The 12,917-nt window shown below is 28.4% G+C and overlaps 1 protein-coding gene across 1 annotated transcript; it reads left to right on the top strand.

Annotated features, from left to right (window-relative positions):
- The first annotated feature begins 611 nt into the window (after positions 1-611).
- On the top strand, positions 612-6,827 carry LOC113846615 (probable methyltransferase PMT28). Its single transcript, XM_027475087.1, has 9 exons — positions 612-733; positions 861-1,904; positions 1,989-2,138; positions 2,991-3,261; positions 3,361-3,453; positions 4,640-4,814; positions 5,327-5,569; positions 5,776-5,970; positions 6,529-6,827. The coding sequence occupies exons 2-9, from the start codon at positions 1,086-1,088 to the stop codon at positions 6,725-6,727; spliced, it is 2,145 nt and encodes a 714-aa protein (XP_027330888.1). The 5' UTR covers positions 612-733; positions 861-1,085; the 3' UTR covers positions 6,728-6,827.
- Positions 6,828-12,917: the final 6,090 nt, after the last annotated feature.

Raw genomic sequence — 12,917 nt, 5'->3', positions numbered from 1 at the left:
CAGTCCTTTGTGAATTTTGATTTTAAAGTCTTTCTTAAAGAAAGAGAAGTCTTTTTAGATTTTACATTAATACTCTCTTTTAAAAATTAGTTTTAACTAAATTATTGCCTTATCCAACCTTTATCAGTATTTTTTTTATGCAAATAAATAATGACAGAAAATATAAAATTCATTTTTTTTTCATTTTCTCAGCAGCAAAAAGGAGAGAGTTGTTCTTGCACTTATATATATAATTTTTTATTGCACGCTTCATCAATAATATTTATCATATAAAGTTTCCAGTTTTTTAAAGTTAGTCGACTAATAAAAGTGCAAATAAAAAAAAAAGTGAATTCATTTTGAGATAACTTGGTCTCTAAATTTAATACAAGTTAATTTGAAAATTTGTGGACTCATACTATGTTAATCTTTTTCAACCACACAGCCCATACTCAATGATAATTCTATAAATTTGTGCAATACACATGAAGTCAAAGAGATCGAGCCTAGGTCCTCAATCTTAGATTGGGAAGCAATTAACTTGCTGAAATAATAATAAAAATTTAAAATTTGAGCAAGTAAAATATACACTACCAATTTAGGAGTTTGTTCTAAAAGAAAAAAAAAAAAGTATTCATAGTTATTACAGTTGATTAAGTGCTGACTCAAGTAAAACCTACCGTCCCTGCATCTATCCTCAAAAGGATCGAACCTCCGAGGAACATGACCTCTGCCAAACCATGATACCCCAACCGTAGATGCTACTCCAACCCCATTTGTCTCCTTCACTTCTTCTCTCTAACGTAGCCATTCACACCTTTCTTTTTTAAATTTATTTATTTATTAATTTATTTACTTTCCCATTCGTCACTTGGAAATAGACATTTCTCCGATAAAGGCAACAACATCACAACCTAAAGCTGCTTCACTTCTCAGATTTGATTCAACCCAATTCAGAACAAAGTGTTATCATTAATTCCCACTTATTCTTCAGTCTTCACACTTTCTCCTTTTCAGTCTTTAGATCAGATGCGCTTCAAAAAGGTAGTGTTAGTTCAAACTTGAAACCGCTTATAAACATTGATTATTGAATTTCAAAGTGAAATATGGCAATAGCTCGGTTAGTTCGGCAAGCAAAACGACCTTATGGATTGTGGGTGAAGATGACAGCTGTTACTATGTTGGGTCTTTGCTTTATCTTTGTTTGGGCAGTGTTTTCTTCTTCATCATCTTCTGTCACTTCTCAAAGGGAAAGCTTTGAAGACATTGCAGAACCAGTGTCCTCTTCTAGGCACCATAAACCAGAAAAGAGAGAGGGTAGTGGCAACAAGTTGAAAGATGAATTTCATAGTGGCAAAAAGACTAATGGATCTTCTTCTGCCACGCGTCCTCACCCTGAACATAAAGGAAGGGACAAGAAGAACGAGAAGAAAAGGGTGCATAAGGAAGATAAAGAGAAACACAATAAAGGGTCAGATGATTCTCAACTCAATGGTCAAGAAGAGAAAGATAAGGGTGAAGAAGAGGTGGCGGGGGAGGGTGATGAAGAAAGATTGGAATTGGATCGTGAGAGTGAAGTGGATGTGGATGCGGATGTTGATGCAGGCAATGATTTGGCTGAATCTGTGGATCAGGATTCTGAGACGTTGGAAGATGGAAGTGTGGAAGAGGAGTTCAAGAAAACAAGCAAGGGAAAGGTGAAAGGACCCTTGTTTGATCCAAATGCTAGCTATAGGTGGAAATTGTGTAGCACTAGGAGCAAGCATAATTACATTCCTTGCATTGATATTGAAGTTGGTGGTGGAAAGGTGCCCAGCTACCGTCACACGGAGAGGAGTTGTCCAAGGACACCCGTGATGTGCCTGGTTCCTCTTCCTCATGAAGGGTATGAGTCTCCATTGCCTTGGCCTGAGAGCAAACTGAAGGTATATGAAAATGTAGATAAGCTTGAATGAATGTTGGTGTGTTGCTTCTTTGTTTTCTCATGGTGACATCTTGTGTCAGTGCAGATATTGTATAAGAATGTCGCACACCCTAAGCTAGCTGCATATATAAAAAGACATAGTTGGTTGATGGAGTCTGGAGAGTACCTTACTTTTCCCCAAAACCAATCCGAGTTCAAGGGAGGGATTCATCACTATCTTGAGTCCATTGAAGAGGTAAGTTTATTAAAGGGTGTACTATGTTTGGTACTTAAGCATATTGACAAAAAAATTGATGCACCTATGAAAGCAATAGGAGGACTGCTGGAGTTTTATTTCTCAAACATGATAAACTTGGAATTACCTTAATAACATTAGAGATTAACTTGTTAGTAGTTTGATCAATTGATTTTTTTCTCCCATTTTCATTATACCTTGGATACTCTGTGAGTAGAAATTGATGAATTGAGGGAACTTACCACTTATAGTAGGTCTCTTCTTTTAGCACGACATTTTAATTTTGCATCATAAAAATATATGCCAAATACTATGGCAACACCGTGCTGCCATTGTCCCTGACTCACTGTTGCTCTATTTACTTAGGTCTGAACCTCTCCTCAAATGCAAAGCTGGTCATGTTCCTGCATACCTGCATAACTAATACCAATTGTCATGAGTCATGACCTTTTGCTTTGCAATTTTTTTTTATCTAAAACATGGAAATAAAAAAAATTAATTTCATGTATTGCCAGTGTCAGGGACATTGGTTAATAATAGATAAGTTGAGTTTCCCAAACAAAATCTACTTGGATACAATAGGGTAAAATTTCTAGGATTGTCTTGTTATGGTTTGTTCATTAAGTTTTTGAATAGTTTTGGGTTTTCTTTGCTACAACTATTTTCAGTGCTTGGTTTTATTTGTACTATTATACATTTCTTTCATTTTTTCTATAATTGCATTGTGAGCATAATATTGATGTTGATTTATATTAGCTAAAATGATAAGTTTCAACTTCATAGAATAAATCTTTTTTACTATTTATTGCTGTCATATTGGAAGCATTTTGAAACTCGTTCTGAATTTCATAGATGGTACCAGACATTGAATGGGGTAAAAATATTCGTGTTGTCCTGGACATTGGATGTACAGATTCGAGCTTTGCAGCTACTCTCCTTGATAAGGAGGTTTTAACATTATCACTAGGCTTAAAGACTGATCTAGTGGACTTAGCTCAGGTGGCGCTTGAGCGGGGTTTCCCAGCAGTGGTTAGTCCCTTTAGTAGAAGGAGGCTTCCTTTTCCAAGTCAAATTTTTGATGTTATACATTGTGGGGGTTGCAGCATACCTTGGCATTCCAATGGTTTGTGCCCCTGTCTTCAGTTTCTTATGTTTGGAAAAAAATTATCCAAATTGTAATTATCTTGTTAGTAGAATATCTTGAATTTGGCCAATTTTTCAGGTGGTAAGCTTCTATTAGAGATGAATCGGATTCTAAGACCTGGTGGATACTTTCTTATGTCAACTAAACATGACAGCATTGAAGAAGAAGAAGGTTGGTCTCACTTTTGAATAAAAAATGCATTCGCAGATGAAATGAAGAAACTTTGACTATTAACATTCTATCTTTTTTACCCTCGGCTATTTAGTGTGGTTGTTATGAATTTATGATATTGTTGGCTTGATGCTATTTCTATTTACTTACCATCTGTTTGAGCAAAACTGAAACACGATATTCAATCGGGTTTATTAATGTTTTAAAATGGACCATTTCTTATCATGCCATCATGGTTCATTGGTATGATCACGGTTCAACCATGATCAAATTGGTAGTAATTATTTACATATTTCTAATATTGTGTGATATAAAATAAAATTCAGGTAAAATTTCAAATTAGCACATATATATAACTTTGACATTTAACCTTTATTTGGTTAAAAAAATTATTTTGTTTGAATTTAAAAAAAATCATGTTTGAAATTGGTTCTCTGTCGCAAGTTTTTACCAGTTTTGGACTTCTTCACCGATGTTGAAATCCACCACCCCAACCTCCCCGGTCCCCTGCCATTTTTACCATGGGTAAATGGACTGGAGACCAGATCGTTTCACTACTTTTCCAGTCAAACCAGCTGGTGGGGTGTATGTTTACTTATTGAAAGGGATGGTATTAATGCTATTTTATTAAAAAAAAAATGATACTGCAGTCTGTTTGAGATAATAACAGTGTGTAAACTAAGTCACTCTAGCCCAAAATCAAACAACCAAAGTGTGAAGACAAACAACAGGTTGAATTACTTCACTTAGTTTGTCTTGACTTGCTCATGGAAAGATACATAGAAATGATCAAATGAACTTTGAAATATTAAATTAATTGTGATACTTATTCTTCTAAAAAAATTTAACTTTGCCATTTCTGACTGTCTGATAACATTTCCATCTCTCATATTGTGTGTTAACATTTCTACTTCCATTTCATCCCTTCCTCAAATTTATGTTTGAGCAGTTTAGCATCTACTGGCCATGATACTGGATTGTCCATGCTGCTGTTGTAGTGCTGTCCATAGTTTGCAGTGTGTTTCATACAGTTTGTACTTAACCATTGAAGATCATATGTACATTGCCTTTTGGAAAACAATATAGAAATATATTATAAGATCTGGCAATGCTTTCTGTAGATATGAACCTTGCTCTGCAATTGAAATGCCACACATGTGACGATTACATATCTTTTCTTTTCCAGCCATGACCACGTTGACAGCATCTATTTGTTGGAATGTTCTGGCACATAAAAGTGATGATGTTGGTGAAGTTGGAGTTAAAATATATCAAAAGCCTGAAGGGAATGACATATACGAATTGAGGAGGAAGAAGATTCCACCACTTTGCAAAGAAAATGAAAATCCTGATGCAGCCTGGTATCCTGCTGTAATATTATTCTGCAAAATTGATACAACATATGCCAGTTTTAATTTTTAATAGTTGAATGTACATATGTCCTCACCAAATATTCTAATACTTGATTGTTGTTGTTGTAATGTACATGTCTATTTATCCTCAGCATGCAAACCTGATTTATGTTACTTTATGTTTGCATAACTTTTAGATCTGGTAATGATGTAAGTACACATTAGTATGGTAGTGACTTGTGAAGCCTTTGAATAGAATTGGATGACACTATGTATTATCGTTTGAGCTTCCAAACCAAAATGGTAAAAAAGATTATGATTGAAGTGCATTATGTTTAGATGCTTTGGATACTTCCAACTAAACTCATCATTTATGCTATATTATGGCTCTTCTATTATTTTGGGTGTCCGTCTATTTGTTTACTGCATTTAGCAGCTTGAGAATTACATGGTATGATTAATTCTTCTACTCAGCTTAATCTTATTTATTAGTTGGTAATTTTTCAATAATCTTTGAATAGGCATGTTCCAATGAAGACTTGTTTGCACGCCATTCCATCAGGAATCGAACAACATGGGGCAGAGTGGCCTGAGGAATGGCCCAAGAGGCTTGAATGTTATTCTGACTGGATGAACAACAGAGAGAAATTGGTTGCAGACACCAACCACTGGAATTCAATTGTTAATAAGTCATATCTCAATGGAATGGGCATTAACTGGACAAGTATTCGGAATGTAATGGACATGAAAGCCATCTATGGAGGGTATGCCAGCAATACAGCTTAACTTTGTTCTCAATTTCCAAGTCTTAGAGCTTGTAGATATATTATGGATAAGTTTGTTGCATCAATAAATGAGCTTCACTTGATACATATTTAATACACAAGTAATTTATGTTCATTACATTATTTCAAACAAATATTAGACACACAGGTAAAAATAAATTAATAATTCTCCTGTGGAAATACAGATTTGCTGCAGCTCTCTCTCAACAGAAGGTGTGGGTGATGAATGTAGTACCTGTTCATGCACCAGACACACTACCCATAATTTTTGAACGTGGGCTTATTGGTGTCTATCATGATTGGTGTGAGTCATTTGGCACTTATCCAAGAACATATGACCTATTGCATGCAGATCATTTGTTCTCTCGGCTCAAAAACAGGTATTACTGGACAATATATTACATTAGTGTATGCATTTTCTTTCTCTGGATGTTCTTCCATGACCATTATATGGTTAAGTCCTTGTGGATTATAGTGAAGTTAGAATCTCTACTTCCGTTTCTATTTATCTGTCTAGAGAGAAGAAATTACGCAGACCAAAAAATTCAAACATTAGTTAGAATTAATTGCTAAGCTTCTTAATTTACCCTTTATTAGTGGGTTTCTTTTAGACTCTTGGACTACTTACATAATATAAATATCAGTGAACGAAAAACAATTGAAGTTTTACATAGACAAATAAATAGACAAAAGTTTCTTCTCTCTCTGAACAGATAAATAGGAACAGAAGTATATATTGCATTTAGAGTGTTAACTACATGTTGAAGATCATTCCATGTTCCATTTAATTTGAGCAGTGTTTAGTTCTGCTTATTTTGAAGAAATAATAGCTTATTTTAGCCAGTTCTATGAGATATCATTTGATCAAAAGGTGATTTTTCTTTAAAAAAAAAATAAATATTTCCAAACATTCATGTTCTTGAAACAATTGTTTGCAGGTGCAAACAGCCAGTGTCCATTGTTGTTGAGATGGACCGTATATTACGGCCAGGAGGGTGGACAATTATACGTGACAAAGTTGAAATTCTAAATCCATTGGAGGAGATATTAAGAAGTATGCAGTGGGAAATTAGAATGACTTTCGCTCAGGATAAGGAGGGTATCATATGTGCACAGAAAACTATGTGGAGGCCTTAAGTCTCTATGATACGCATATTTTTTTCCCTTGTATAATAACATCAACCATAACCACAACCTCAATTGCCACTATGATTTTATTACCATGATCTTCCTTCAACGAGAAATGATATGAAGGAGATTTTAGCAGCATCCTTCATCTAACAAAGGCTTAATTACACTTTTAATCTATATTATAACAAATGTAGACTTTGATCTCTCGTTCAAATTTAATTCTCTAATTCTTTTAATTATTACAATTAATTTCTTACGGAAATTTTGTTTTACCTAAAACTCTTAATTCATCTTTTTTCTCAAATAATTATAAGTTTCTTTGCGATACAAAATTATTTAACTGGTTCAAAATATGAAAATTTGGTGAAATTTTTAAGAAATTTGTAAGTGCAGTTAGGGTTCTGATGAAAAAAAATTTGAAATGTTCTATTTGGTGAAATCTTGAATTTTGAATGGGAGAATAGTATATGGAGATCGAGTAGAGAGAATTTAGATATTTTGGACAGATAAAAATAAAAATTATAAAAAAAATTATATTTAATATTTAAAAAAATAAATTGTAGACAATATTTTTTAGTAAATTTTTCAGTTCTTAGGATTTGAGTTTAAGCATATAAAAACCATATTTTCTTATGGAACAAAAATATTTTATTACATTATATATATAAAAAGAGTGATAAATGTTTTTTCAAAATAAAATTTTATTTTTATTAGTTGTTTAAATTTAATGTTAAAAACTGAGATTAATATATTTTACACTAAATAGGAAATAGGAGCTTTTAATCCGGGATTAGAACTCACCATTTAATAGGTTTCAAATGCATTATACTTTTTTTCTTGTCAACGCATTATACTCAAAAATAAAAAAAATGTTAAAACAAGTATATACGAGACTTTATTTGATAGTTAATGCATTATTTTAATTGGGGAAACCAAACTAAAAGAATTATTAAATTAAAAAGTATCTTAAAAATGAATGTTCTAAATATATTAATTAAAAATTATTTAATATATTCTATTAAATATCTACAATTATTTAAAAAATTCATTATTATATTATTTATTTTTAATTTAACGTGATAAAGAAACTTTTTTTATAATTATTATAACGTTGGTTAGTATTTATTAATTTTTTTCTTACAATATATTTGAAAGTTGAGTTTTGAAATAAAAGAAAGGAAAGAATAAGTAATTTATTTTAAATTTAAAGAGTCATTAATATTTATAAAAAATAAAAATTAACTTATTAAATTTACACTTTTTTATGAGTGTTAAATTTAAACTAATATATTATTTTATAATTATTATTTGAAAAATTGACTTAAATAACATTTTAACTTGTAGAAATATTATGTCTGTTAGGTTTAATTCTTATAAAAATTTTATTTGACTTTAGTCTCTAAGATACTATATATATATATCTTTAACGAGGAACTAAAAATACGTATTTTTTTGTTAATTGAATAAAGTTTTTATATAAACAAAAACTTAAAAACATGATTTTTTAAGAGTTAAAATATTATTTAAACTTTAAAAATTTATAAAATTAACAAAAATCTCCCATTTCTTTTTATCTAAAACCTATCTCTCAAACACCATATTATATACAAAATACTGATTATTATTTTTTCGGAGGAGGAGGTTGATAACCCCCCTGCAATCTTACATATGGCAATCCTTGGTTTTACTGGCATTTTTCATGATACAAAAACAGAAAACAAAATAGTAATATATGAATGATAGTATTTCATGAAACAAAATAGTATAAATAAAGAACAGAAACTCAAATTTATTTCTCAAGAATAGTCACATAATAGATTAATCTCACCAAGCACCAAAATAACTAGTTTTTGCCTCCCAGAAAATTAACTAGAATCAAAATGATCTCACTCAGTTTTCCTAAATCTTGGTTATTTTTGTGGAGTGTGGATGGATCTGTGGGTGCCTTTGAGTCACATTCTTAAACACTGTTTTTTACAGTCTCAACATTAGACTTCATTCCATTGTAATCTCCAGAACTGCAAGAATTCTTAGCCTCTGTGAGATAAAGCAATATGTCAGTATAATCCATAGAACATGATGTATAATGTGATTTCAATTCAGGATTAGTAGTGTTTTGGATTAGATCGCCAATTAGGTTGAGGCTATAAAAAGCATGAGCGTGTGCCAAGTTGATGGTATATTGAGAAAGGCTAATGAGATCTGTGGCTGGTGCAGATTTCAAAACATTGGTACAATAATAAGGATCTCTATATTTTGAGCAAATATCAGCTATTGGCACTATTCTCATTAAATCAAAGGAAAAAACACAAGTAAGAAAAAGTAAAAGCAAAAAAGAAGGGATATGTGAGGCTTTGAGAAAATAATATGCCATGATCTTTTTTCTTAGTTTTCACTTCACCATGAGCTGTCTTAACTATAAATAGAAGAGTTTGTAAGAAATATATATATATAGTCTTTCTATAAGCTATGTTATTCTATGTTATTGGCACAAAAGATTTTTCATTATTAAAAAAATATGGTAAGATTGTACACATGCATGTATTTAAATAAATAAATAAATTTTATGGCATGATGTGCGTATAATCATACTTGAATAAATATTAAATAATTGATACTATATCTATATACATGGTATTATATATAGATTTTTCTTATTTCTCACCGTTTTTTATGAATATGAATTTCAATTTATTAAATTTAAGGATAAAACAAAAAATGATTCACTTTAATTATACTCAAAAAGATTTTTTTAAACAAATTTATTTGCTCATTTAAGTATAGCAATTTCAAAAAACAAAAAATATGTTTAATTTTTCATCTAAATTCGATCTGAGCTGTACATCTAGATACAGTGGATGAGTCAACCACTGGAAATCAAACATACCTAAACATTGCAGATTTATTCATTAAAATAAAATTGGATAAATTTTTTAAATACTCAATATATTTAACTTTTAATATTCAGCGAATATTAATATTTTTTAAAATGAAAATTTATTAATTATTAAATAAATAAATAAAATTATTATACTTTATTCATTTAAGCTTTAAAGTTAATATTTAATTTTAATTTAATATAGCAGTTTAAATTATGTCAGTTAATAAAGAATTAAGAAATAAATTTAATTTTCTCATTTTTATTAAAAATGTCATCTGTTTTTTTTTTATCATACATCTTATCTCTTCTCATTAATCAATTACTTTTTTATTTTAATAAAAATATAACTTATAGACACAGTATTGTATTCAAAAAGGTATAAATGTCAAAAACTATATATATATATATAGTGATAAAACAAAAAGATTAAAAGATACTCTAACATTAAAAATAAAATTCTTGTTATTAACTAAAAGAATTATGAAAGAGTATTTGAAAATAATATGAATTTTGAAAAAAATAATTTATATAAGATTAAAAATATATAATTATTAAAATTTTTGAATAAGTGCTGTAAATAATAAATTAAGTATTATAAATTTTATAAATATAAATATTTATATAAAATTTAAATTTTATACAAAATAATAATGACAATTTTTATAAATAAGAGTATACTTATTTATTAAAAAGTTGAAAGTTTATTTAAGCTAATAAAGAAATTAGTAGAAACATTAAAATAAGTATTCGCATAAAATTTACAAGTTTATATAAAATAATAAAAAATGTTAAAAGTAATAAATTTGATCTTCAAGATTTAAAATCAAATTAAAAAAGTATGTAAACAATGAAATTAGTAATAATTTACAAATCTCAAACAATTTAAATTTTAATATATATATATATATATATATATATATATATATATATATATAACGATGTGTAAAAAAAAATAGCTTTAATAAATGATTCATTCTCATGTAGTAAATTTTTATTTATATTATAAATGTTGATTATAATAAAATAAGTTATTATGAAAAGCAATAAATATTTTTAAGAAAAATAAAAAAGCTAGCAATAAATTTAAAAATAGTATCAATTAATTTTAAAAAAGTAAATGAAAAATTGAATTTATACATACACATAAAAATTGAACTTATAGCAACAAATCTATATAAATAATTCATACATGAACATTAAAATTGAATTTAGTAAGAATACAGCCACCCCAAGAACAAATTTGGAAAAATATTCGAGCGACATTCTTTATCAAAATCATATTGTAGTACTTATTATCTAAATATTTCAAATTCACTTTCATAAAAAATAATTGTACAAAATAATGTTGAATTAAATTTAATTTACAAATGTTGCATCTAAACTTTTGGAGGTGATTGTATCTTCGATATTACCCGTATAGTCTCGTGGTGCCAAATAAAAACATAAAATCAAAGAAGCTGTATATAAAAGACAGTAGTACTAGTATTTCATGAAATAAATAGTGTCTAAAGAATGGTAAGTCAAATTTATTATTCAATAATAGATGTAGAAACAAATTAATCAGTAGGCACCAAAATAACTAGTTTTTCCTTGCTAGAAAATCAGCTAGAATCATAATGATATTGCTCATTTTTTCTGAATCTTGATTATTTTCTGGGAGTGTGGATGGATCTACTGGTGGCTTTGAGTCACACTCTTGAACATCTTTTATCACAGTCGCAGCATTAGACTTCATTCCATTGTAATCTCCAGAACTGCAAGTCTCTTTAGCTTGTGAGAGACAAAGCAAGACATCATTATAATTCATAGAACATGATGTATAATGTGATTTCAACTGAGGATCAGTAGTGTTTTGGATAAGATCGTGAATTGAAGTGAGGCTATCAAAAGCATGAACGTGTGCTGAGTTAATGGTATACTGTGAAAGGCTAATAAGATCTGTGGCTGGTGCAGATTTCAAAATATTGGCACAATAGGAAGGATCACTAAATTTTGAGCAAATGTCATCTATTGGCACGACTCTCGTTGAATCAAAGGAACTAACATAAGAAACAAAAAGAAGAAGAAGAAAAAAGGAAGAGATGTGTGAGGATTTGAGAAAATAATATGCCATGATATTTCTTTTTAGTTTCTCTTTCACCAAGAGTTTTTGAAACTAACAATACAAGTTTATAGCAATATATAGACATATATATAGTGCTTGTACAAGATACAGTCCCAGCACAAAAGGTTTTTTCATCGTACAGTTGATAATGTTTATAATAATTAAAATAAAACAAAATAGGGTTTAGCCAACCAAATTTTTCGTTGGTAAAATTTTGGTAACTAAATAAAAAAGAAAATTTTAGTGAACAATCTTTGATTAGACAGAAAATATTTTTTATTTTTTAAACAGGAAAGAATTTTAAATTTGTAGGGTAAATGTTTATTTATTCAAAAAATATAAGTTTGGAAAGATAAAAAATATTTTTTCAAATTTGTGAAAAATGATTATTAAAAAATTTAAGAAGATATTTTAATTTTCAAAAGATTAATTTTTGAATTTGGAAATGAAACATATTTTAATGATTGACAGAATATATCTTTTTAATTTTTTAAATAAAAATATTCTTTTTGGAAAAATTGTGTTCTAAAAAATGATTATTTGAAAAAAAATATTATTTAATTTTTAGAAGATTTTTTAATTTTTCTATATATTAAAAATGACTAATTTTAGATATGGAAAATAAATATTTTTAGATTATAAATAAAATTTGTTTTGAAAAGAAAATATTTTAAAAATTTTTAAATAGGAAATCTTTATTTCATTTTAGATATTCACTTAAACATTTTTTTATGGGTAGTTAGTAACACACAAAAATTTAATTTTTTCATACGAAAATTATAACATCTTCATGCAATGATAACAGTAAAACTTACAACAATAATACAAACAAATACAAAAAGAGTAACTGATATAAGATGTTAATATTCTTTTCATAATAATAATAATAATAATAATAATATTATTATTATTATTATGAATTATGAATGACCCAAAAAATATGCTCACAAAAACTTCCCAAAATATTAACTTTAAAATTTCTAATTAATCTATCTTAATAGTATAAATTTGAATCTATATTTAATGCTTAATTTTATTAGTGATTTAAATTGTAAATGTTGATACATACATTGCATTAAGTTAAAGATATATTATTTTTTAAGATAAACAAAATTTTCATATCACTATAAATTTAATTAATATTAATTGAAATTCAATTTTTAAATTTTAATATTCAGTATCTTAAAAGATATTGTATTTTAATTTTAATA

The sequence above is a fragment of the Abrus precatorius genome, unplaced genomic scaffold, assembly GCF_003935025.1.
Source record: "Abrus precatorius isolate BTA unplaced genomic scaffold, Abrus_2018 Scaffold8, whole genome shotgun sequence".
Lineage (NCBI taxonomy): Eukaryota > Viridiplantae > Streptophyta > Magnoliopsida > Fabales > Fabaceae > Abrus > Abrus precatorius.
The sequence above is the reverse complement of the archived record's forward strand: the minus strand, read 5'-3'. Positions and strand labels throughout refer to the sequence as shown.